The sequence below is a fragment of the Leucopleurus acutus genome (genome assembly GCF_964270905.1).
Source record: "Leucopleurus acutus genome assembly, chromosome: 16".
NCBI lineage: Eukaryota > Metazoa > Chordata > Mammalia > Artiodactyla > Delphinidae > Leucopleurus > Leucopleurus acutus.
Genome location: NC_139158.1, coordinates 73,798,046 through 73,824,219, shown reverse-complemented (window position 1 = coordinate 73,824,219; position 26,174 = coordinate 73,798,046). Strand labels below are relative to the sequence as shown.

General features: G+C 49.5%; 2 protein-coding genes across 3 annotated transcripts; one reads left to right on the top strand and one right to left on the bottom strand.

Annotated features, from left to right (window-relative positions):
- Positions 1-1,701: 1,701 nt before the first annotated feature.
- Positions 1,702-16,598, bottom strand: SLC2A10 (solute carrier family 2 member 10; the record flags this gene model as incomplete). Its single annotated transcript, XM_082857300.1, is given in 6 exon segments — positions 1,702-3,826; positions 7,452-7,587; positions 8,825-8,947; positions 9,383-10,666; positions 16,543-16,576; positions 16,578-16,598. Coding segments are annotated over 6 exon segments (1,677 nt in total). The 3' UTR covers positions 1,702-3,747.
- Positions 16,599-21,929: 5,331 nt separating this feature from the next.
- TP53RK (TP53 regulating kinase) lies at positions 21,930-25,611 on the top strand. 2 transcript variants are annotated; one of them, XM_082857748.1, is made up of 3 exons: positions 21,930-22,299; positions 23,886-24,325; positions 24,771-25,611. In XM_082857748.1, exons 1-3 carry the CDS (start codon positions 22,017-22,019, stop codon positions 24,780-24,782), a joined length of 735 nt encoding a protein of 244 aa, XP_082713874.1. In that variant the 5' UTR covers positions 21,930-22,016; the 3' UTR covers positions 24,783-25,611. The 2 variants fall into 2 exon arrangements, with proteins under 2 accessions (XP_082713874.1, XP_082713873.1); XM_082857747.1 differs by having other exon boundaries at positions 21,935-22,299; positions 23,886-25,611.
- The last annotated feature ends 563 nt before the right edge of the window (positions 25,612-26,174 follow it).

Sequence of the window (26,174 nt, the reverse complement as noted above, 5' to 3'; positions counted from 1 at the left end):
TAGATCATATAGATCTGTGCTCAGGCGCCACCACCTCAACGGGGTTCTCTCTGATAAGCATCACTAACTGACGCGCATCTCTCTCTCTCTTTTTCTCTCCTTCCTTCCTTCCCCCTCCCCCCTCCCTCCTTTCCTTCTTTCCTCGTTCCCTCCCTCCTTCCCTCCCCTTTCTCCCCATCTCTCTCCACCCACCCCATTTCTAGCTCTTGTTTCCAATCTATCTCCCCCACTAACATGACCACTCTTCGTCTTGTTCCCTGCTGTGCCCTCAGGGTCTAGAACAGTGTCCAGCACGCAGTAGAAGCACAATAAATATGCATTTGAGTGAAAAAATAAATTAATATAGTTTCCTTTTAAAATCCATCTATTTAAGTTGAAAGCAAATCACTTTAGAGAGTTCAGTAAGTAGTCTGTGTAGTGCAATGTGAGAAACTACAGGAAGGTGCTAGGTGATGGGCACACACGTGAAGAGCTCTGCATGAGAGTAGGATTTGGGAAAGGCTTCCCTGAAGTGGTTCTGGGATTATCTGGGAGAAGGAGAGCTACCCAGTCCCCATCCTGCAGATCAACGAACAGATCACATCACTTTTCTGGTTGGTGCTCACAATTTCTGACCACCTAGTAGGTACCCTCAAATTGTAGATTTCTCTGATGCTCTTCCCCTTTCTGAACTGCCCTCACTGTTCTCCCCACCCAGGGCCAGATGCCCCTGGAGGCTGCTGGGGCACTTAGCCATTTTTGAGCACCTGCGATGAGCCCAGCCCTGAACTAGTGATTGACAGGTATCATCTCTGTATAGTGAGTAGTATCGTCCCCATTATACAGATGAGCAGTTACTCAAGTCACACATCTAGTTGTCCCAGGGTAATATGTTTGAGATTTCAACCATTTTCCCCTTCATGTCTCTTTCCCTTCATGTTCAGTAACACCCCTCCCACCTATTCAATTCAAGCTGCTTGGCTACTCGGCTACTTGGCTACTTGCTTTGCTCTGATTTAAGCTGGGATCCTCAAAAACCCAGAAGCAAAGAATATCTCACAGGACATCAAGGACGGAGGGACAAACTGAAGGCTGTGATTTAGCCACAGGTGTGTTGAGTTGAGCTTAAAAAATGATTTTTTCAATTAAGAATCAGTTGCCACTATTAAAAAATCAGGAAATTTTACACCAAAGTCTGAATTACTGGATTTTTTTTTTTTTTTAATTCAGATGGTCAGGCCACAATGGGCTCACATTCCTTCATGGCAGGCACCAGCTGCACTTGAGTGTCAGTCATCCCTGATAGAGAGGCCTGTGTTCACCTGTTTCCACAGACCTCACTACTCCCTATTGTCTTCCACAGTGGACTTCACTCACCTACATCCCCCACCTGATCTATGAGTATATGACCCTGAACAAAAAAGAGGAGAAACCACCCTAAGACCAGAAGAGCATTCTCCTAGGCTGATAGGAAAGGAGAACTGAGAAGGTTTGGGGATCCCTGGGTAGAGAATTAGATCTGAAGGGGCCAAAAGGACAGCTGTAAGCAGTGATGGGCTGGTAAATGTTTAATAACTGCTCTCCAGGGAAAAAATGTGTGTGTGTGTGTGTGTGTGTGTGTGTGTGTGTGTAAATTTTACTGGAATAAAGGATGTGTTTGTTGCACAAAATTGACAAATAATAATACTTTATTGTAAATACTCTTTATTGTAAATGCCATCTAGCCAATTAATTCTCACAGAAATGTTTTTGTTGATTTTTCTGCCAACCTCTTGATTCCAAAGCCAACTGTCACTGCAATTTAGCCATGATTTAACAAAATTAGACCACGAAGAAATGCTTGACAACAATATGACTCAGCAAAGAGGTTGCTGACGTCACTGAAGCATGAATGCAGTTCTGACATGAATGCTAGTTGAAATGTTTGTTCCTGTTAATGAATAAGACGAAAGTAAAACAACAAAGACTTGTGTCCAAACTCCTTCACCAGTGACATGAGTCACCTGTTGGCTGAACTGGATAATAATCCCCTCCATTTTTTGTGCCGTTCACAATGTATCAACTACAGGCAGAACACACTGTTAAGTTTAATTTGCATTAGTAACATTGTATCCATCACATTCTTAAGACTGGACAATCAACAAAACGACAAATCAAGCCCTGATCTGTGGTGTTCCCCAGTCCCTGCGGTGCAAATACACTCCCCGTGGGTCACTGAAGGCAGACCCGGCAAGGGATGGGCAGTGCCCTTACCCCACGTTCCTCATGCGAGGCAATAGGTGTAAATTACCTTAAGAGCACAGATGAGAGCAAAATGGAGTAAAATAAGGAAGTGATGAGTTTTTAGTATGTATTACCTCGGTTTTAATATAATTTATTTAAGTATAAATTTAAGTAATTTAATTTTTTAGCAGCTATGTTTAACAACGAGCTTGCAAAACTCCTGAAAATTTAACAATCAGCTCTCACAAGCCAGCACAAGCCAGCTCCAACACACCACTGGATCTAAGGGAAGTAGCTAGAAATGAGAACCAAGGACCCAGGGGAGGCCAGAGTCCTGTGGGAGAGGAGCTACTTACTCAGTCTCCGTCTGACTCACCCCTTGGCGGGGGGGTGGGGGGGGTGGCCCTTTACAACGTCCCAAAGGTGGGGACCTGGGTATTGAGGGTGAGCAGAAATCCCGTCCATCCTGACCAGCTGAATGGGACCAAATGAAGACCCTCCTGATGGGACACAGAGGTTAAATACACCCCTGGGGGCATAGTCATACCCATTCTGTAGATGTGGAAACTGAGGCTTCAGGGAGTTGTTACTCATCCAGGGTCACTAGCTGCCAAGAGGTGGAGGCCACACCGACAACCAGGTTTGTTAGCTTCCGACCCACCTCCTTTCTGCAGAGTCCGCCAGCGCCATCCTGGAAACAGCTCCTGGAGCTCGTGACCCACACTAGGACGGTCCTTGGATTTTAGTGCACACAACTCTGGAATTCTGTTCACCTTTCCCCTAATTAAAACCTATGTCCCTGAAAGAGATGACTAGCAACTTGAGAGCAGGACCCATGCTGAATATCTGTGGTATTGCCAGCACTTAGAATTCCAGCTCATTGGCATCAGAAGAGATCTTAAGAACCCCCTGGGTCAGAGCTCCCATTGCACATACAGGAAAAGCTGAGATCCCCAGTCCGACAGCAAGAACACCAGCAGCCTCAGGCCTTGAACTCAGGACTAGAGCTCCTACCAACCATCTGAGTTGCTGGTGAATGACAAATATTCCAGGTAAGAGAATCAGAGGGGTTGAACAAAATGAGATCTGAGAGCCAAAAAGCAGGCTTCCCCCTCCCCAGAAAGTCCCAACCAGATGGAAAAAGAGAGCAGAGAATATGGTATCCTCAGCTGGGTTTAGGGGTGATTCCAGGAGAGACTTCCTGCCAGGGTGGTACCCTCGAGATCCTTTGAGAAAGCCCATAGAGCAACGAAGTCTCCATAAGATGTTCTCATCATAAGTTCATTACTGCCAGAGATGCGCAGAGTCAGTGGGGAAACTGAGGCAGGAAGGCAGAGCCTCAGGAACCCTCAGAGCCTGAGACTCCACCTGAAGACTTCTGAGTTCTCAGATTTTCATCCCTTTTGCCCCAGCAAAACAGACCTCTTCCGGAGCAGGGGTGCCTCTTGAAGGACCACCTAGAACTTGTGCTCTGGCACCCAGGCAAGCAGGAAGCTGAAGGCTGTCTGCTAAAGCCATGGTTCCAGCATTTTCCAGATGGACTCCTCAGCAGGCTGCAGAGACCTCAATTCGGCTGTACTGGATGCCAGCCGAGCTCTGCCTGTGGCCAAAGCTCAGGGCGAACCTGGAGAGCAGAGAGTAAGTGGGGTCAGAGGGTGACGGGGCCTGGTGGCCTTCCCCGGGGGGTGATGGGAGTGGACCATACCTGGGATCCCCATCCCATCCCCACCCCACTCCTACCTGACCCTCCCTGCTTCCTGCCTTAATGGGCATTTCCATCTTCTGGACCACCCAGCCGCCCCCCCCCACCCCCCCACCGTCTTCCTGTGTCCACCCACGCCTCCTACAGCCGGTTTTCCTAATCACAGGACTGACCTTTCTAAGCACGAAGACCAACTCCTGTCACTCCTGCTGAGAAGTGACGTCACTCTCAGCCTCACGTCCAAGTCCCTCTCTGCAGCCGGCCTCTCCTGTGTCACCGCCCGCCAGTCCCATCTTCCCATTCCACCCCGGCCACATGGGTCTCCTTCTTGCTCTTCAAAACCCCCAGCTTGTTCCCACCTCGGGGCCTTTGCTCTGGCTGTTCCCTCTGCCTAGAACACTCTCTTCCAGCTCTTGGAAAAGATGGCTTTTTCTCATTATTCAGGTCTCAGCTCAATTGCCACCTGTTCGCAGAGGCCTTCGTTGAGCATCCTTTCATTCATTCACTAGAGCTAGAGTCACTGCTGGCCTGTCATGGGCCAAGCACTGTTCTAGGCCCTGGGAATAGAGCAGTGAACATAACAGGTACACAAAAATGTCCTTCAATGTCACGAAGAGCTCACGATCAACTTGCGTCATTAATGTACCCATGGTACACTTGGACCCTAGCTGAAGCGATGGAAAGCTCCACACTGCCCCCAAATCCACTGTTCGCTCTCTGACAGTTAACCTGCCTTATTTTCCTCATGATACAAACCCCACTCTCATTTATCTTATTCATGCATTTGGGTGTTCTGTAATCCATCTCTCCCCTTTGCATTAAAAGGTAACTTCCTCCTCATTCCAGAGACACGGTGTCTCTTGGTCACAGGTCTGTCCCGTGAGCCTAGTACAGTGCCTGGCTCCTAGCTGGCACTTGGAAAATATTTGCTGAAAGTGAATGAACGGATTCCTGAGAAATTGGGATAAAAGATTTTTGAAAGCTCTTTTGGTGATCATATCACCCTGGGAACGGAAAGGTCTCTTCTGAACCCAAGTACCCTGATGTGAAAGGGAAAGGAACATGCTTATGGCACTCAGTGGCCACTGATGGCAAGGGCGTCTGAGCCCCTCGGTTGCTAATGTCTCTCTAAAGGAGCAGAGGAAATAGACCGTTAAGCTGCAGGTCCCCATTTCCAACAAGCACATCTGCGGCATGAGGACACGAATAGAAGTAAACCCCACAGCAGCGGATGGTCGCTCCATCCAGCCTCCATCCTCTCGTCTCCTCGGGGCTCTAGGTCTCCTCTGTTGCATGTGATCTTCGTAGGACTGTCAATAGAGGCGGCTTGCCCTATCCTGGCCAATTTGGGGGTTAGGGGGGTGGGCACATAAACCAGGCTTAGCCAATCAGACTTTCTCCTGGGGATGTGATTCTTGTAGGGAGCAACACAGCACTGAGAACAGTTGGTGCTGGAAGGAGGGTCCCATTAGTACTTGCTTGCAAGATCTCTGGAGCTTCCCGTGTCCCCATGCTCCCCACGGTTGAGTTTCTTTCTCTCTCTGTGGCCTGTGATATCAGGGGCCCCCTGAACGGTAAGGACTGGAGTGATGACTCACCCAGCCAAAGTTGGCTCCGGACCCAGCCAAAGCCCCTAACTTCCTGTCTTTTCCTGAGGCTGGAGAAGATCCAGCCTGCTTTCCCCAAGGTCTGGCCCAGGCTCCTGAGTCCCCAGGTCCAGCTCAGGGTTCCCCTGAGCTGCAATTCCCTCCTGCCTCACCCTAAAGCTGGCTTCTGCCTGCCTTTCTGCCTCCTTAGCTTCTTATTCCAGAGGAGGGGTCTGGAATCTTCTCCCAAGAAAGCCGGTATAGCAGAGATTCCAGGTGGCTCCTAGTATCTGTCCCTCCTTTATGTCTAGTAACAGCACCCTCAATGTTTAGGTGAGCACATGGCACCCAGATTAAAGACCATGTTTTTCAGCCGCCCCTGCAGGTGGATGTGGCCAAGTTCCATCCAAAGGGTTGTAGGTGGAAGTGACGTGTGGATCTTTTAGGTTGTGTGTCCTTCTCTTCCCCTTCCCTCTTTCAGGGAGGTGGTGGCTCCCACGGGCCATGCGGAAAAGTTTATACTGAAGAGAAGGCAGAGCAACAAGAGAGAAGGAGACTGGGACCCTGGACGACCCCTTGAAGCACAGCTTCAACGCCAGCCCCGGACCCCCTATATTCAGCCTATTCCAAGCAGCCAAATCTGTCTCCTAACTAGTATGGCTGGATTGCTGAGGGCCCCGCAGGTGTCATGCAACAAACTGGGAGTGTGCTACTGGCAGAGAACACTCTGGGCTGGGGTGGACCAGGTTCGAAGTTTTACATGGACTCGTTCTGCATCCCTTTGGGGGCCAGGTTGGGGCTTGGCAGGAAGCTGCAGGGAGGCAAGTTCCAACTCACCATTAGAATGATTTACCGTTTTAATTTGTTAGGGCCTCCCAGGAATAGAACGGGCAGTCGGACGCTGGTGACTCCCTTTACGACAACAGGCAACCTGGGGCACTTGCCAAGGATGCTTAGGACTATGGTGGTTTCAGGTCCCTCTGACACCCCCCCAGTACTCTTTATTTCAACAGCCCAAGGTCCCTGATGCTAAGGTTTTGAACCCCTGTCTAGGACCTACAGACCTTATGTGATCTAGCTCCTACCCACTTGGCCAATCTGATCTTCTCTCCTCCTCCCCTCCCTCCTTGCTCTCTCTGATCCAGCTACCCTGGCTTCCTTGTTGTTCCTTGCATATGCCAGATACACTCCCAACCTCAGGGTCTTTGCACCTGCTGCTCCCTCTACCTGGAAGCCTCGCCCTGGCTGCCTCCTTCTCATTCACTTAAATGGTACCTACTCAGGGCATCCCTCTCTGACACCCACTCTGGTTTAGCCACAACCCTGTGCCCCTCTGTCTCCCTCTCCACCAACCAGACCCTCTCAATATATTTTGCTCTGTTTCCTTTTCTTCCAGCTACTCATCACTAACTGAAATGCTTTTGTTTCTGCATTCACTGGCTTATTTATTTTCTGTTCCCCTCCCCTACTAGAATGGAAGTTCCGTGAGGACAAGGACCTTCTCCATCTTATTTTCAGACACATTTCCTACGCCCCGAACACTGTGTGGCATATTAACACCCACTGAGTGAGAAGATTATGCTCAGAGTTCTTTGCGTGTGATTCAAAAGGCCATGATTATAATATTTTGTTTCTCTGAGCTTCCATGACTCTAAGATTCTGTGGTTTTAGGATCTAACTATTCTAACCTCCTGTGAGTCCATAACGGCATGATTTTTAAATTCCTATGAGCTGAACCCAAAGTCAAATAAAACTCTGCTGTAGGAAGACACAAAACAACTCAGGGAAAAGAGTTCATGTATGAAGACAGGACAAAATTCACTGTATCCAGGCAGTAAGAACACCAGGAAGAGAAGAAAAACACTCTTTTGCAAAGGGAAAGTGTAATGGCTAAAATCCTGAAGCAAAGTGCTCAGGGTTTGATGCCACTCTTCCCCCCAGGCTAGCCCTGGCCCCCTTACCGTCTCTTCTGGAATTGCTGGTCTATCTCTGTCAACGACTGGCCTTTTGTTTCAGGGACAAATAAATAGATGAAACCCAGGCCGAAGACAGCAGTCAGCCCGTAGAGCAGGAAGGTCCAGGACAAGCCAATGGCACCTGGGAAAAACGGGATGGGAGTGTGGGCAGGGCACAGCCTGGGCCAACTCCTCGAACACCGAAAATCAGTTCACCCAAAGCAGATCCTCTAGACGGTAGATCTGCAGTGTGACTAACACGCTGTGAGATAAAGGTATCTTAAAGCAGGAGTAGGACTGGTTGTCCCAGAGGCAGGCAAAGGGCCGGGGCCCAAATCCACCAACATCTTGGCCATACACTAACCAGAGGTGCACACTTGGCCCCTGAAAATGTGCATGGAGGGAAAATGACATCCACCTCAGCAGCGCAACAGCTGCGGGGGCAGCCTTGGCAAAGCTCAGCTCCGAAAAACCATCCTCAGAAATCCCATGAATTGGTTTTTCAATGAATCAAGCATTCGGCCAATTTGGCGTGTGACTGGTTTGCGAGAGAAGGCAGAAGCCTCAGCTCCACCCAGAAGGCTGTGGAGGCAGAAGCACTAATGACGTTTCAGACACCATTCTCACCTCCAACAGCCAGGGCCACACCGCCTCCCAGCAGCCACCCTTCACCAGCTTGACCTCCACTTAATCCTTATTCCAGCAGGGAGAGTGCTGGGCTGGGAGAAGGAAGACTGGGTTCTAGTCTTCTAACTAACTGCCTGGCTAGACTTGGGAAGGATGTATCTCCCAGTCTGTGAGATGGGGATGATAGGGATCTAATAAGTTCAGTTCTAATAACAGTTCTAATAAGCCCTCCCTCCCTCCCTCCTCCACTCTCTCCCTCCCTCCCTCCCTCCTCCCCTCTCTCCCTCCCTCCCTCCCTCTTTCCCTCCCTTCCTTCCTTCCCTCCTTCCTCTCTCTTTCTCACTCATTCATCCCACATAAAGGGGATGCTTGAAGACTGAGGCACCAGGGAGAAGCTTGGATTCCCAGAGACTGTGTATGGGAGACAGGCATGGTGGGTGGGTTCTTCTGCCAGTATCTCTCACAGTCCCCCAGGGCTCCTCCTTTGAAGAGGAAACACTTGGGTGCAGGAAATGGGAAAATAACTAAACCCTAAGAACTGTGCCTTGGGGCCCTGCAGGGAAGGAGCCCCGCCCACTTTGGCCTCGATGACCCCTGGCCTTGGGTCAGAAGCATCTCAGAGACCCTTCCCTGGTGTTCTGGGGTTTTCTGTGACTCATACCTGGACGATATGGAGGCCCAGGCTCTGTCTGGAGGCAGTTGTTTCTGGATCTTAAAGGAACCGGGCCAAGGGATTAGGTCAGAGGACTCACCAATGAGGTCGAGGAAAGAGAGGCTGATGAAGAGGTTGGCGGCCCAGTTGAAGCTGTTGCAGAAGGCAAAGGCTCGCCCTCGGATCTCCACGGGGTAAACCTCGCTGAGGACAAGCCAGGTCACTAGGACAGGAGAGCAGGGAGGACTCTTAGGCTGCAGCTGGGTTTGCCCAGAAAACTGAGGGGTTTCCCGGGACATCAGACTTTCAGTGTCCTGGGCAAACCGGGATGGTTGGTCACCCTATTCATTAAATTCCTTTCCAGCTAAAACCCTTCTGAGTGAGCTATCCAGGGGCACATTCTGGTTTTATGAGGCCTGAAGCTTAGGGGCCTTTATTTGGGGCCTTTATAAGAAAGAAAATATTACAAACATAAATTAGGCCTCTGCCCTCGGAAGAAGTGCCTTCAGAGAAGCAAGGAGCCCTGAAATCTGAGTTCATTGTTCTCGTGGTCAAGCCACCTCTAGTCCCTCTGAGACCCTGACGGATTCGGTCCCCAGGCTTCCCACTAGGAGAGGTAGAAGGCTCCAGAGTTACCTGCAAGAGAACTTCCACTTACCTGGTCCAAAGCTAAAGGAGAAGGCACTCACAAACAGCATCATGCAGACCAGTGCGGTCCAGTGCAGCAGGGCATGCTCAGGGGCAGGAGAAGGGCGTGCAGCGGGCATGATGCTTAAGGCTGGCAGAGGAAGGGCAGTGGGGTCCCCAGCTCCCGGATGAGGCTTGGTTTTCTCAGAGGTTGACAAGACTGGCCGCCCCGGGCTCTGGTCGGTCATTGGCCGCAGAGGCTGAGCCAAGCCACTGGGCAGGCCAGAGTCTCCGGGAAAGCCTGACAGCCGAGTGGCATTGGGCACGGCCAGGCAACTCGGGCCTGAGTCCATGGGCACAGCAAAGCTGACAAGGCCTATGCCGCTGACCGACAGGGCCATGAGCGCACAGCCAGCGATTAACAGGGCCCTGCGGCCCACTCGGTCCACCAGCCCCATGGCGGTCAGGGTGGCTGCCACCTTCACGGCGCCAAGCCCCACGGAGGCCAGCACAGCCGAGGAGGCCCCACGGAAGCCGACTGAATGGAAGATGGTGGAGGCGTAGCACAGCACGTTGGGCTGCCCTGTTAGCTGCTGGCAGAGCACCAGCCCCAGCCCCACCATGGTCCGGCCTCTCATGTTATCCCTGGTCCTGAAGAGGTCCAGGAAGGAGTATCTTGGCCTCCCCAGGCCCAGCTTCGTGGCCTCGCCTCCCTGGAGGGGGATGAGGTCCCGGTGGGCTGCAGCATCAACTGTACCCGGGGGGAGGAGGAGGAGGCTGAGGGACTGCAGGAGAGCAGGCGCAGTGGCCCAGCCAAACATATGCCTCCAGCCCCAGAGGGCACCGGCCAGCGCGTAGTTGAGTGCATAGGAGAGCAGGATGCCCACGGTGATGCCTGCCTCGTAGAGGGACACCAGCACTCCCCGCTGCCGTGGCCCAACCAGCTCTGACACGTAGATACAGCAGGCCATGGAGGAGAGGGAGATGGCAAAGCCAGCCACTGAGCGGCCCAGGACCAGCCAGGCCAGGGAGCTGGCCAGGCTCAGGCTCAGGCTGCCCGCCAACAGCACCAAGTTGCTCCCGAGGATGGCTTGCTTCCTGCCATAGCGGTCGATGAGGAAGCCCCCTACCAGGGAGGCCAGGAGAGCCCCCAGGAGCAGACTGCCCACCAGGAGCTCCTGTTCCGAGCAGCTTAGCCCAAAGTCAAGCTGAAGAGGCAGTAGGGCACCCGATATGACTGCCAGTTCATAGCCAAAGGTCAGGCCGCCCAGCAAAGACACAGAGGCACACAGTGCCAGGAAGAGTGAGGGTCGGCCTGGAAAACAAAAGTAACAGGGACAGAGTCCAGAATGTTTCCTGCCAGAGCGTCCACCCAACCTCCTCTCCCTCTGTCCACCCGTCCATCTCTCCATCTATTCGCCCATCCATTCATGTATCCTTCTACTACATCCATCCATCTATTCATTTATTCATCCATCCATCCATCATCCATTCAACCACTTCTTGCTTTGTCCGTCCATCCTTCCAACTGTCTAATCCATCCATTCACCCATTTATCCACATACCCACACATGCATGCATCCACCCATGCGTTCACTTCTTCCTTCATTCCATCCATCTCTCCATCCATCCATCCATTCATCCACTTCTTCCTTCCTCCATTTCTCCCTCCATCCTTCCTTCTGTCCATCTACTTCACCCATTCATCCATCCATCCATCTACCCATCCACTTCTTTCTTCATCCATCCACTCCATTCATTCACCCATCTATTTACTAATCAATCTATCCACCCAGCCCTTCATCATTCACTCCTCCATCCATCTATCTACTCCATCCACCACATTTTCATCCATTCATTGGCCCATTTATCTTCCCCTTAATTCACCCAAACATCCATCCATTTTTTGATCCATCTATCCACCCATCTTTGTATTCCATCCCTTATTTACCCAGACACACACCCATCCATTCATGCATCCATCCAATCATTCCAAAATTTATCTGGCATCTACAACACACCAGGCAGTGTTCTTGGGGCTGGCAATACAATGGTGTTTTCAAAGATCTGACATTCTAGTAGAAAAAGGCAAATGATAAATAAATTAATATATAATATAATTTCAGGTGGTGATGGGTGTCGTTTAAAAAAAAAAAAAGGCAGAGAAGGGAATTCCCTGGCAGTCCAGTGTTTAAGACTCCACGCTCCCATTGCAAGGGGCCCGGGTTCGATCCCTGGTCAGGGAACTAGATCCCCCATACATGCCGCAACTAAGAGTTCGCCTGCCACAACTGAGGAGCCCCTGAGCTGCAACTAAGGAGCCCACATGCTACAACTAAGGAGGCGGTGAGCTGCAACTAAAGAGCCCTGGAGCCGCAACTAAGGAGCCCACCTGCTGCAACTAAGGAGCCCGTGTGCTACAACTAAGACCCGTGCAACCAAATAAATAAATATTAAAAAAATAAAACTACTTTCTGTGTATTCTTGGATTAAGTAAATGAAGAAATATATTAAGAATGATGGAAGCCACGTTTAAAAAAAGTAAAATAAAATGTGGCCAATGTGATTAAGGAACTGCGTTTTTAATTTATATTTAATTTTAATTAAGTGTGAAAATAGCCACATGTGGCCAGCAGCTACCATATTGGCAGAGCAGTTAAACGGGTTGCTCTTAATTTTTAATTCACATACATAAACAAATATTTCTGGAAGCGTCAGGAGTAATCCAGATGTATCTGTCTCACCCATCCCCACCTGGACCTGACAAGAACATTCATAACATTATAGCCAGATTTATGGAGTGTTTGATCTGGACCAGGCACTGCTTTGAGCACTTTTAGTGTAATAGCTCATTTAATTCTCACCACAACTTTATGAGGTGGGCTTTTGTATTATTTATGAATGAGTAAACTGATCATCAGAGACTTGCCTAAGGTCAAGAGTAGTGAGTAACTGTGTCTAGATTCAAAGCCAGGTGGTCTGGCTCCACAATCCCTGCCCCTAACCACTCCATTATTATACCTTGGCATAATAAGATTTCACCCTGTTCTCTTACTTCTGCCTCGCTCCATCTATGTTAGGCAATTTTTGTGCAGGGGGGAGGAGTTTCATGGGTAGAGGAATCACTCCCCACTTTCTGCTTCACCTCTGCCCCCCAGGGAACAGCCTCCTACCATTCCCTGGCTGGCCTTGTCCTTCCTCTTCATGACCATCAGTAAATACTCTGGGGAGATTATGCTGCCCAGGTCCTGCCCCTTCTTCACCTCCCTCTGCCCCACCTCCCTCGGTTTCTGGAGTTTACTGCCAGAAGGGAAGGTTCTTCCAGGCCATGTGAGGCAATCAAGTGAAAACACAGAATTTTTCTGCCATTTCCTGGGCTCTTCTTGAGGTGAATGGGAACCCAGCCAAAGGGCTCACAGGCAAAACTGACTGTCCACAGGTTCTGCTGGAAAATGCAGCAGGACAGGTTCAGGTCACAGTGGTAAGAGCAGAACAGCAAAAATAAAAGTGAGATCTAACAGTAATAATAACAAGTATCATTGATGGAGTATTTCCTCTCTGCAAAGACTTTAGGTGCCTTCTCTCAATTTATCTTTGTAACAACTCTAGGTGGTACTGCTACAATTATCCCCATTTGACAGATGGGAAAACTAAGGCTCAGGGTGTTCTCACAGCTGGGAAGCAACAGGATCAGAACTCAGACGCTGACCCATCTGATTCCCAAACCCATGCACTTAAGAGCTTTGCTGGATTGACTTCAAGCAAGAAGGGCCGATCAGAGATAGGTGGGGTGTGAGAGAGAGCAGGGGCGTAGGGGGCAGATGTGGAGGGGGAATAAAGTTCTCAGGAAAATCCCAAGTCTCAAAGCATGGTGAAGTGCTACTGACCCATGGAGCTGTGAAGGACAGCCTCAGACGAGTCAGGGCCGCTAGAAAGATGGGGGAAGAGGATTCTCTTCCTTAAGCTTTCCAAGACTCCCACCACGTGCTCCATTAAGTCCTAACTCCTTAGCATGACCTCCCAGGCCCTTCACGAGCTGGTGGCCCCAGCCCAACTCCTTGGTCACCTCTCCTCCCCACCCCTGTCCCCACCTCTCCAACACACCCTGCAAACACTGGTTCCCGGCACACACCGTAGATTTTCATGCCGCTCTGCCTCTGCATGTGCCTCCTCTCCCTCTCCTGCTCCACCCGTGTTTCCCAAATGCCCACTCATCCTCATCCCGGGGGGCCTCTGATAATACACATCTGTTATTTGGCATGAGTCTCGCCGGCTCTGTGGGGAGCTGCCCTTCCCTGTCCCGTCTTCAACTCTGCCTCCGGATCTGGGGTAGAGATGACCTCCCTACTCCACCCCCACCATCCAGCTCCAGAGGTGTGTCCATGACCCAGATCTGATCAGTCAGCAGGTTCCCCGGCCTTGGACAGTGGTGAACGTCACGTGGCTGAACCTGAGCCAGTGAGAGCCAGTCCAGTCCAGGGTGTTTGCTTACTTGGGGTACTGAGCTGGTAGTTTACCTGCCTAGAGCAGGTGGGGGCCATCTCCCCTTGGGAGGGATTCCTGACAACCCTGCCTGAGCCCCTAGATCCAACCATGCCTGAAGCTGTGGACTTTTCAGTGACCAATAAATAACACCCCACCCTTTTTTTTTTTTTTTTTTTGGTTAAACTAGTTTGAGGGAATCTCTAATTCCTGTACGTCTTCCTCAACTTTCCAAGTCATATTTTTCACTTCCAACCAACTCTGCTCTCTCCTGCATTTGCTCACACCAAGTAATTGAATAAGTGATGTGTTTACCTGAGCAGGATGGGGACAGAGACTTACTGTCTCTGTGCCTCCAGGGCTCCAGCCCCACCCTGACACCCAAGATGGTCTCAATAAAGCTTCTACTGAGTGAACAAATGACTGAGTCAGGGTCCAGGGCGGTATCTCCACGTCCCATTCCAGGACTGTGTCAGATACATTTGAACTTAATCTACTGCTCTAGAGCAGCTGGAGGAATCCTACGATAGCCCAAGTCAGACCACATCATTCTGCTCAGAGCCCTCCAAGGCTCCCACTTCACTCTGAAAAAAAGCCAATGTCCTGAGAGTGGCCTTCAAGGCCCTGTAGGACCTGCCTCCCTTCACTGGGCTCCAGCCACACCAGCCTCCTTCCCGTTCCGCCTCACTCCAAGCCTGTCTCATCTCAAGGCTTTTTATCAGGTGTCACCTCTGCCAGGAAAGCCCTTTCCCTCCATCTCAGAGGCCCCAATCCCCCTTCCCTCTGGTCTCTGCTCAAACGTCGCCTTCTTATGAGACCTTCCCCGGCCCTCTACTTAGAAATGCAAACTCCCGTGGCACCCAGCACTTCGTATTCCCTTCTCTACCTGTTTTTCTCCGTGGTACTTTTCATCATCTGAGATAACTATATGTTTTACATATTATTGGGCTCCCCAAGCAGAATGTCAGCCCCAAAGGAACAGGAATTGTTTGTTTGTTCTCAGTTGTCTCCTGATGCTGGGGACAGTTCCTGGCATACAGTAGGCACTCAGTAAGTACTGGTTGAGTAAACAGATGACTGAATGAATGAATGAATGAACTCAGGACACAGGGAATCCAGAGAGAAAGGATCTTGGCTTTTGAGCATCCTGGGGTGGGGGGGCAGTAGGGTCCAGAGCCTGGAAGGGAAGTAAATCCTGGCCTCCAAATTAGAGTGGCCTAGCCTGGATTTCGGAACCACTCTTCCTTTCTGTGGATTGTTTGTCTAAATATAGTATATGAAGCTGTCCCACACTGGAGGAAACCCCTCAGTTCTCTAAGCCTCTCACTGTGGCAGGCAGAGCTGCCCAGGGAGAGAATCAAGGGGCAGGCGAAGTGGAAAGAACCCAGGTTTTGGGTGCCCATATCACCAGCTGCAAGTCCCAGGGCACCCTCAGTTGGTGACACTAGAGCAGCATTTCAACCAGAGTCACAATGTATTGGGTCCCTCCCCCACCAGAGACCTGCCATGTCTACCCCTGAAACTCCAGGGAAAGACCAGGTTTGAAACTGAACCGTGCAAATATGCTCACCCAGAAGGCTGGCTTCCAAATGTCCCAGCAACAGGTGATACTTACAGAGCAGTCACTATAGCCAACCTCACATCCTTTTCCAGAAGCCATACCTGTGTCAGCTGCCTTCATTCCTACAGCAACCCTGTAACACAGGCACTGGTGCCATTCCCATTTTACAGATGAGGCAACTGAGTCACAGAGAGGTAAAGATGTTTGCCTGTGGTTGTGACAGAGCACAGAGTGACAGAGCAGGCTCTGAACTCGGGCAGTCTGACTCCAGAATCCCAATGTTGGGTGTGATAGAAAAATAAAAGCTCATGTTAACTGACCATTTACCGTGGGCAAGTGGTATATGGAGTAATTAAGTTCATATTCTCATGTCATTCACATGGCTTCCCTGTGATGGGGTGTTTTATGGGGACCGTTTTGTAGATGAGGAAACTGAAGGTCAGAGAGCTTAACTACACTGTCCCAGGTCACGATGCACCTGGGAAGTGGGGGAAGGAGGGCTGGTACCCTGGTCTTTCTGACCCCAAAATCTATACACAGGGCCACTGAGTCCCCGAGCCCTAAACCAATGTCTGTCACATAGTAGGTGGATGAATATTGACCCTTTGATGCTTCCGAATCCGGAGAGAAAAACAGAAACCTTAGTCCCCTGGAGCAACAAAGAACTTCCCTCCCCCCCTGCCCCCACCCCATCTCCCCTCTACTGAGTATCTGGAGAGTAGAGGTTTTGTCTGTTTTGTGTAGGCCAGCATCCCCGGGCCTAGAACGGTGCCTGGTGGGAAGCGCTCCGCGAGTGGATGAATAAATTTGCTCCCTTCGGACCCTCCACTTCTTCATCTGCAGAATAGGAACAATTTCACTCGCCTGCTGGACGCTGTAAGGCTTAAAGCGGTCAGGAAAGGGTCTGGCCCCGAGTAAGCGCCCAGTATCAAGTAAGGAGCCCTCTCAGGTCACTTTTTTTCTGGGCAGAAAGGAGCATGGAAGGAAGTGGGCCCACGTCCCTTCCCAGCCACCAGCCAAGGCCTGCTGTCCCGGCTGCCACCCGAGTGGGCTGTATCTGGTCGGGGAGCTGCAGCTCAGGGCAAAGAGTGCGCGCGCAGGGATGGGGTCGCCGGCCTTCCCTGCCCGCAGCGCCGATCGCGACTTACCCATGCTGAGCAGGACTCCGAGGCGAGCTGGGGGCTCTGGGGACCCGGGCGCGCATCCCCCGGCCGAGTCCCCGCCTCCGCCGCCAAACTTTCCGGCCCGCCTCCAGCCTCTGTCCCTCCCTCCCCGCCTGCCCGCCGGCAGCTCAGCTGCCACGTCGGCCAGCCCTGGGCCCCTCTGCCTGGAGGCGGGACAGAGGTGCGCCCTGGACGTCCCCAGTCTGGCCCGGCCTGGCTGGGACCCCACCCACCGTCATCCCCACTGTGGGGAGGACCCCACAAGTTGTCTTTCCCTGTCCTCCCCGCGGGAAGGAGACTTCCCAATCACTGTGGTCCTCTAGTCCGGCCTCAGACTAGGCCACTAGTCTGGCCTCTTCAGCCAGCATGTGTACACACACACACTCATGCATCTACACTGACTCACACATACCCACTTCAGCCACTCACTCTCCCACATTCATCTTCCATTCACTGGACACTTAGGTTTGGACACGTCCCACCTGCGCTCAGGCAGGGTCCTAGGCCTGGAGGATGGGCTGGGAGAACCAGACAGACAGTTAATTTTGTTCCTCTGGAATTTACTTTCTGGTGGAGGAAGAAGAAAGATAAATAACCAAAGGAACCAGAGAAATACCAGCTAGTAGTGACAAAGGCCAAACAGAGAATTAAGCTAGGATGCTGGGTTAGGCAAGCACAGTGGCTGCTTTCGCTGGGGGTGGGCTTGGGAGGGGATCTCTGGGAAGGCTGCTCTGGGGAGGGGATTTCTGAGCTGAGACCTCAGGCTCCAGACAGAAGGGAGACCAAAGGCAAAGGCCCTGCAGGAAGGAGCTTGGGGAGCATAAAAACAGAAATGAAGCCATAGTGTCTGGAGCACAGGGGTTGACAGGGAGGGTGGAGGGAGATGGGGCCCGAGGCAGGGGTTGGCAAAGCGCAGACCATTTAAGTCCTTGGGAGGCCAGGGTTAGGATGGGATTTTATTCTAACTGACACAGAAATAATTGGGGAGTTCTAGCAGGTTATAGGGAGTAAGGGTGGAAACAGGGGACCACTTGGGAGGCTATTGCAAGGTGAGAGGTGAAGTTGATTTGGACTAAGGTGATAGCAGTGGGGCTGGAGAAAAGTTGGCAGATAGCAGATAGACTTGATAAGGGCTGACAGACTGAGAGAGGAGCAGTCTGGGGTGGGAAAGGAGATGTGAAGTTCTGTTTGGGCTGTGTGATGTTTAAGATGCTCATTAGGCATCCAAGTGGAAATAGATGGGCAGTTCCATATAAGAGCCTGGAGTTCTGGAAAGGAGCCAGGCTGGGGACACGCCCACTAATTCTCACCATCAGGCAAAAGCACAAATGCAGGCTCAGCACTCAGATGGTCAGAGGCTTCTCCGGCCTCTCACTGCGTGTTCACACGTAAACATGTGTGTTCACATGTAAACACTTTTGTTCACATGCGTCAGTAGCCACACCCTCACCCAGCAGGAATCGGGTGCCACTGACACAGGCAAGCATCTCGGCAAAGAAGACAGCATCGACATGACCTTCCAAGCCAAGGGACCCGTGTACAGTTCTGAAAATAGTAATAGCTGGGGCAGTTGGAAAATATGGCTCCAAAATTCTTTGTTCCTTCCCTTGAAATCTGGGTGTGCTTGTAACTGCTTTGGCCGGTAGGTTGCACAGAGTGGCATCGTGTGATTTCTGAGGCTGGGTCACTGTGACACTGGACACAGACCTGGAGCTCTGAGCCTCTGAGAAGTCTGACTACTCTGAGCCTGCCATGCTGTGAAGAAGCCCAAGGCACACAGAGAGGCCACGTGTGGATCCTCCTGTGATGGTCCTAGCCTTTGAGTCTTCCCAGCACGGGCTCCAGAGCCAGCCTTCGAGGATTCTGGCTCTCAACCCTCGAGTCTGTCCAGCTAGGCCCCAGACGTGGTGGAGCAGAGACAAGCCATCCCTGTTGTTCCCAGTCTGGATTTCTGACCCACAGATTCCATGAGTATAATAAAATGGTCGTTTTGAATTTGAAGTTTTGGAGTAAATTGTTATGCAGCAACGATAACCAGAAACAACAGTTTAAACTATTGAGGGATAATTGATTTAAGCACCTTATGTGTATTTACAACTGCCTGATGAGTAGGGATTATTAAAATTTACCCCCATTTTATGAGTGAGGCAAAGGGAAGTGAAGTAACTTGCTTGCATAATAAACAAATAAATAAAAGCAATAGGGCTGGGACTTCCCTGGAGGTCCAGTGGTTAAGACTTTGCCTTCCAGTGCAGAGGGTGAGGGTTTGATCCCTGGTCAGGGAGCTAAGATCCCACATGCCTTGTGGCCAAAAACCCAAAACATAAAACAGAAGCAATACAGTAACAAATTCAATAAAGACTTGAAAAATGGTCCACATCAAAAATAATCTTAAAAAAAAATCAATAGTGCTTAAGGACACACACTAGCATACATCTGATCCGGAAGTCAAACTTATGGGGAAAACTGGGCTCTTATCCATCACACTCTACTGCCTTTCTGGCATGGAGAAGAGCCCAAGGAGGCCCCTTGGCCATTGCCATGTGACAATTCCTCCTTCATATGAGTATCTGGAATTGTCACCAGGAGACCTGGTACAGAAAAGCCTGGGCTGTTCCATTCCTGAGATAACCTATAGAAATCATATGATGAAAAAGGGCATGAAGTCGTTGATCTTTGATTTCTATGGCTTGCATTAAGTCAGGAAGATGTTTGCATGCCTGCTGTCAGGTTCTATCTCTCCTAGAGAATAGAGAATCCCTCTTCACTGGTTGTCCCAAATAAGAAAGGAAAAGTTCTAATTGGGCATTTTGGTAGGCATCTTCAAAAATGGCTTCCCTTGAGGGTAGGCAGGACCTAGTGACCCACTTCTAACAAATAGAATACAGAAAAAATGATGATTGTTATTCTAGAGATCAGGTTATAAAAGCAATTTCCATCTTGCTCACCCTCTCCTGATCTCTTCTTACTCACTCACTCTGATGAAGCCACCTGCGTGCTGTGAGCTGCCCAGTGGAGAGTCCCACATGGCAAGAATTGAGGGTGGCCTCCAGGCAATAGCCAGGAAGGAACTAAGGCCCTCATATTAACAGTCTGTGAGGAACTAAATCCTGCCACTAATCAAATAGTCATACAAACAAACAAAAAGGCAATGCAAAAGAGGAGAGATTCACAGGGGCACCAGGAATTTTCAAGGTTGTTTTTTTCCCTCCTATGAGAAGTCAGGGAGGGCTTCCCTGAGGAAGTGGCATTTGAGCTGAGAATGGAAGGATGCCTAGATGGGTCTAGGCAACAAAGAGAGGGAAGAGCACTTCTGACATGGGAAATAACAGGTGCAAAGACCCCATGGCAGGAGGGAGCCTGGCAAGAATGAGACTGAGAGAAAGCAAACGTGTGCCCTGGGACTTGCAGAGGGGAGTTTGGTGGGAGATGAGTCTGAAGGAGGGACATAGGGCCACATGCAGGACCTCATGGATCTTTATCTGAAGCACAACAAGGAGCCACTGAAAGGTTTTAAATAGGTTTCCTACCACAGAAGCCAGAACCAGTCTGACCATAGCAAGCCTGGGACTTGTAAATATGTTTGCACAGTGGATTTTCCAAGGAGGGCGTTGGAGGTCAGAAGGAACGAAATGTACCCACCAAACTGAGAAGGTTTCTGGAGAATAAAAAGCGAGGTAGGCAGCTCCATATAATCAATAGATCAGTTTATTATAGGGTAACTTACAGGGTAGGAACTGGTGGACAGCAATCCACCCAGTGCATTTGCAGCTGCACTCTGAGGCTTCAAGGGGCCATTGGGACAACTTTATAGTTAACCTAGGGTATGGGGGCACATGCTTGGAAACAGGAAGTGTATTCCTAAGTCAAGATTTATGAATGGGTAACTAGTTCTGTAGGTACTAGGAGTACGTCAGCAAAGGTCTTCATCATTGTTTGGAGGCTAACGGAGCATAGAGGCCACCTGGACTTAAAGATCATTAAACAACATCTATTAACTACAAAGCCCTTGATGACAGAGAAAAGATTTACTATGCAGAACAGGTGTAGGTAGGGTCAGTGGAAGGACAGCAGGGACTGTACGGACTCAAGATGGCATCAGTTATGCTAACAGCCATACAGAGGGGTTCAGACAGATTTGGTAACCGTGGAGATGATCATGTGGACGCTAACAATTATGATAATGAAACTACAAACCTGGGAAACTGGGCACTATAAATAGAATTGTTTCTGGGTGAGCTTTAAATATGCTGGCTGATGAAAGGTGCTGGAAACCACATTATATCAACACAAAGGGTCTGATGATGGAAAAGGTGACCTACCCTGTGCATGAATGAACGCAGGGACTGTGGAGCTGAGGGTTGGTGTCAGTCGTAGCAACCCTCAGACCCAAGGGCCTTTCTTCAATATTTCAAACAGGGTCTCAGTGATGGGGGAAGGAAAATGCACACGTGAAGTGTATGCAATCCACCAGGTACCCTCATGAGCAATATCTTATTTAATTTTAATAAGCTATTGCTAAAGTAAAACTAATTATCTTCTTTCTGAAGATGATGGATCTGAAACTCAGAGAAATAATGTTTGTTGCTGCATCACACAGTGTGACAGGCACTTGAGGCTGCCTCCACTATGTGTGAGAGTGAACACATATACATTAAAAAAAAAGTCTGGGAAGAAACGTTATAAAACAGTTGATGGGGGGAGGGCGCAGATTGATGACAGGGATAGGGGTTCTTCAATTTTTCTTGTGGACAAAACTGTGTATTGTAAGAATTTGTTATAGCCTGTATTAGGTTTGCAAATAAAATAAACAGTAAAAGTTTATTTGCTAATCACTCCCAGTTCGGCTTGGGTTCTGTCTCCTTTGAAAAACTCCACAGCCTGATTATCCCCACCACCCTCTCTGACTCTCAATTATTATTATTATTTTTCTGTAAGATGGGCTTTCATCATTTAACTTTATTCCTCCTGAATGCACTCAATAAACACTAGTGTAAGCCCTTATTGGGGGGCAATTCAGGAGCCCAGGGACGAGGAGTTCCAAGAAGTGAACTCCTGGGGGTGCAGCTTCCCGGGATCCATAAAGACTCCTGAGGAGAGCAGATTCCGAAAAAGTTTTTCCTCGAGAAGCACCGAAGCTTTCCGAAAATAGCCGAAGAGCTGGGATGCAGGGGCCAACAAAGCCGACCGCGAGAGTCACCAAGGGCTTCCGGAAAGAGCCGAGGAGTGGAAAGAGCGGTTTACCGAGAGTTTACGGAGACAGCCGAAGAGCAGGGAGGCGGGGCCACTAGGCTTCGAAAAGAGCCGAAAGGTTGGGAGGAGGAACCAGTTCCACAAGGCGGAAGTGTCGGCGTTCGAGTGGCCGAAGAGCTCCGAGGATTTCCGGAGCTAGCCGAAGAAGCTCCGACAGTTTCCGGAGAGGGCCGAGGGTCTCCAAGCGGCTATGCGGAGGCGCAAACATGGCGGAGGCAGGTCGTGTTGAGAGTGAGCTGAACGAGGGGCTGGCGCCCGCGGCCGAAGCACTGGTAGCGGCCCGGGAGCGGAGCAGACGCTTCTTAAGCGGCCTAGAGCTGGTGAAGCAGGGCGCCGAGGCGCGCGTGTTCCGCGGCCGCTTCCAGGGCCGCGCGGCCGTGGTGAAGTACCGCTTCCCCAAGGGCTACCGACACCCGGCGCTGGAGGCGCGGCTCGGCCGGCGACGGACGGTGCAGGAGGCCCGGGCGCTGCTCCGCTGTCGCCGCGCAGGTGAGGCGGCCCGGCTTGGGGGCGTGGGGGACGCGGGTAAGGGGCTCCCCTGCGCTGCGGGCCGCGATTTGCCTCAGTTTCTCTGTACCTTCTGCATGGCTTTCCGTTAAGAAATGTGATCCTTTTATCCTTCTTTTCGTTCATTAACTCTTCAGAAGCCGCTTGGCCTTGCAGCGACTAGCATTTCTCCCGGAGCCATTGGCGCCTGGTTCAGTTCTGCCTCTGCCACTCTTGCTCAACGTTGCGCATGTCATTTAACTGCCCTGAACCTCGGTTTCCCCATTTGTACCGTCTCAATTTTCGATCATTATCTTTTTTTCCTTTTAAGAAGCAGACGTAATTACAGGTACTTGCCCAGGAGCCAGGCTCTCTGGGTTCAAATACTCCGCTGCTTCATATATAGCCTTTCAGCAAAGCTATATAACCTCAGCCTCAGTTTCCTTACATGTAAAAGGAAGTCATTGTAGCTATATCCATGTCATAGGGATGTTGTGGCCATTAGACGAGATGTGTATGCCATGTATTATGTTTGAACATAGGACTGACTTGTGGCGCTCAGTAGACATTAGATTTCATTCAACTGTTTATTTTTTCATTAAAACATCATTGCACCATGACTGTAAACCTTGTCCTCAGATGAGAAACGTAGGCTCAGAGGAGTAACTTGCCCAAGCGACCCAGCCAGGCTCTCAGCCCATATCCCTCTGACCCAGAAACACTGGCTTTTCACTTTTACACTTCCTACCTTTGTTTCTGTCATTGGTATTTTTTAGGTGTCTGCTGTACTCCAAGACACTGTTAGGTGCAGGGAGATCTGGAGGAAATTCAGTAGCGGACAAGCAGATGCACCTCTGCCCTTGATCATATTTAACGACATTATTCACGTGTTCATATTTTCTGTTTTCACCCTCTCCAAGATCTAAGTTCTGTTAAGCAGGGATCATGCCTGCTTTGTTTTCTACTGTATCCCAACAGATTTATCTCCAGTATCTAGAAGTGTCTTGAGAGTGATTGACATTCAATGAAGATTCATTGAATCTTCAAATTCAGAGAAGTCATTGAATTATTGGAAGTATTGATCGCATGTTATAGAAGCAGAAATGGCAGCTTAGAGAAATTAATGTGACTTTAAAGTTATACGGCTAATAAGGAAGGGAGCAGGGATTTAAACTTGTCCTTCCTCTCTATAAAGATGAATCTCTAAGCCGGCACATGGCTTGGCCTCCTGCTGGTGTCCTTGTCAGGTAGAAATGGCTCTGACTGGGCTGTGCTTACCCTTCTGGCTCTTTATTTTGTTTTGTATTTTAGCGAATAAGTATGACAAATGAAGTCCAATCATAAAGGGTGGAAGGGAGGAGGGAGCTTTGGCTCTGCTCACCTTAGCTATGGGGTGGTCTTAGCACAGTCCTGCCGGGGAAACTTCCAGAGAAGTTAAGCTCTACCATTCTGCAGCATTCCTAAATCTTTTTCCCGAAATACGCAGATACACACTGTAAAAAACTGGCTCAGTCTTTGAAAATTAAGCTTACTATTTAAAAAAAAAAAAGAAGTATCTAATTCAATGACCCCTTATGTCTTGGTTGCAGGAATATGTGCCCCGGTTGTCTTTTTTGTGGACCATGCTTCCAACTGCTTATTCATGGAAGAAATCGAAGGCTCAGTGACTGTTCGAGATTATATTGAATCCACTATGGAGACTGAAAAATCTCCCCAAAGTCTCTTTGGCTTAGCCAAGGCAATCGGACAGGTTTTGGCTCGAATGCACGATGAAGACGTCATTCATGGTGATCTCACCACGTCCAACATGCTCCTGAAACCTCCCCTGGAACAGCTGAACATCGTGCTCATAGACTTTGGGCTGAGTTTCATTTCAGCACTTCCGGAAGATAAGGGAGTTGACCTGTACGTGCTAGAGAAAGCCTTCCTTAGTACCCATCCCAACACCGAGACTGTGTTTGAAGCCTTTCTGAAGAGCTACTCCGCTGCCTCCAAAAAGGCCAGGCCAGTGCTTAAAAAATTAGATGAGGTGCGCCTGAGAGGGAGAAAGAGGTCCATGGTGGGGTAGAAGAATTCTGTGGCGACCACAGACGGTTAAGCTGTTCACAGTAACTTTGAAGGAGTGCTCTGAATATGAGATTCGACCTAAATAAAGGTGGTGGGATATTTTTAGGTGCCGTCTGTGATCATGCTGCTTAGGCATTCTCATCTGCGGTTGACTGTTCTCAAGAGCTTACTCTGTACATAAGACATGTCTGGCAGAACTGGGCGTTCAGAATAAATCTCAGGCTTTCTCTGCAATTGTGCCGTGTACACCTCAGATCAAGGGCATGGCGTTACAAAACAGTGAACCACATACTGAGAACCTTATTCTGTTTTCAGTCCTGGTGAGGCAAGGACAGAGTCTCAGTTGGTGACAGTATGTCTTTATCAGCCCTCTAACCCAGCCTTTTTTGTTGTTGTGTTCATGACAGACTCCTCTTTGAAACCAGTACAGTGGGTTACAACCAGCATTTTAAGAAAGAAATGGAATCAGAGATTAGAAAATATCAGAGCACATTACATGTAGTATTGTAAGTATTGTTTTATGAAACTTGTTTGAAATGTGTATATAGACAATGGTATGTACTAGGTTTTGATGTAAAATACAGTTCTTTTTGAGGGTCATGGTAAAAAAAAATGATGAAAAATGCCGCTTAACTCCAATTTCTCCTTTTTAAAAAAAGCAGGCTCATAGCTTTCAGGCAACTGAAATTTATGTATTTCTGTACAAGAGGTTTTTTTTTTGGTTTTTTTTGGGTTTTTTTTTGCGGTACACGGGCCTCTCACTGTTGCGGCCTCTCCCGTTGCGGAGCACAGGCTCCGGACGTGCAGGCTCAGCGGCCATGGCTCACGGGCCCAGCCGCTCCGCGGCATGTGGGATCTTCCCGGACCGGGGCACGAACCCGTGTCCCCTGCATCAGCAGGCGGACTCTCAACCACTGCGCCACCAGGGAAGCCCCTGTACAAGACTTTTTATTTTTGTTGCTCTGTGTTTTTATGGCTATCTTCTAATTAAGAAGTGATTGGTATAAAGTTCCTTTTAATTTCTATAGGTAAAGAAGCCGGTTTATATCAAAGACAGTAAGTAGGTTGAGCAAAGATAGGGAAGTAGCTTGGAAATGACTGAAGTTTGATAAAACCTGGTTTAAGAGAAGGTGCAGGAAAACTGTATTAAGATGCAAAGTACCGCGAATTAGCTCACACTTATCCTTGCCCAGTTTCTTCCCCCAAAGAATTTGTGTGTGTGTTGGGAGGGAGGTGGGTATAATAAAACACTTTTCTCCTGTAAGCTCTAACTAGCAAGTCAATATTTTGAGTGTGGGCACTGTACTGGGTACCAGGTGCGATGATGAGCAAGATGGACAAGCATTGTTCTCATGGAGTGAACATTCTGGAGCAACTTGGACTGTGTCAGTTTTGTTCACCATAGTTATCACTCTGCACACGGCAAATGCCCAGGAATGAAAGAAAACTTCCCTTTCTGGGTAGTGGTGACTGGTTGAGAGAACTGACATCATTGTTTGGTTACTACACGTCAGGCATTGAATCTAAAACAACGCTAAATTAGGTATTGTCACCATTCGATAGAGAAACGGGCTCAGAAGGGGGGGAGCTTGTCCAAGATGTCACAGGTAGCAAGGGGTACTTTTCCCTGGCTCCAAAGCCCGTATGCTCTCCACTGATCCTTTAAGAAATGAGATGCATTTCAATATATGACACATATTATTATAATATGTGTTGGCATTATGTTACACTATTTTCAAATAATTCCAAGGCCACAGGAGCTGGCCATAATTTTTTTCAATGAATATCCTCAACGTGACTGAGGGCTTATT

Excerpts from the sequence above, each read along its gene's own strand:
- TP53RK (XM_082857747.1), top strand. The coding sequence starts at position 22,017 with ATGGCGGAGGCAGGTCGTGTTGAGAGTGAGCTGAACGAGGGGCTGGCG. Across the intron at positions 22,300-23,885 it reads GCTCCGCTGTCGCCGCGCAG|GAATATGTGCCCCGGTTGTC; the intron begins GTGAGGCGGCCC and ends TCTTGGTTGCAG.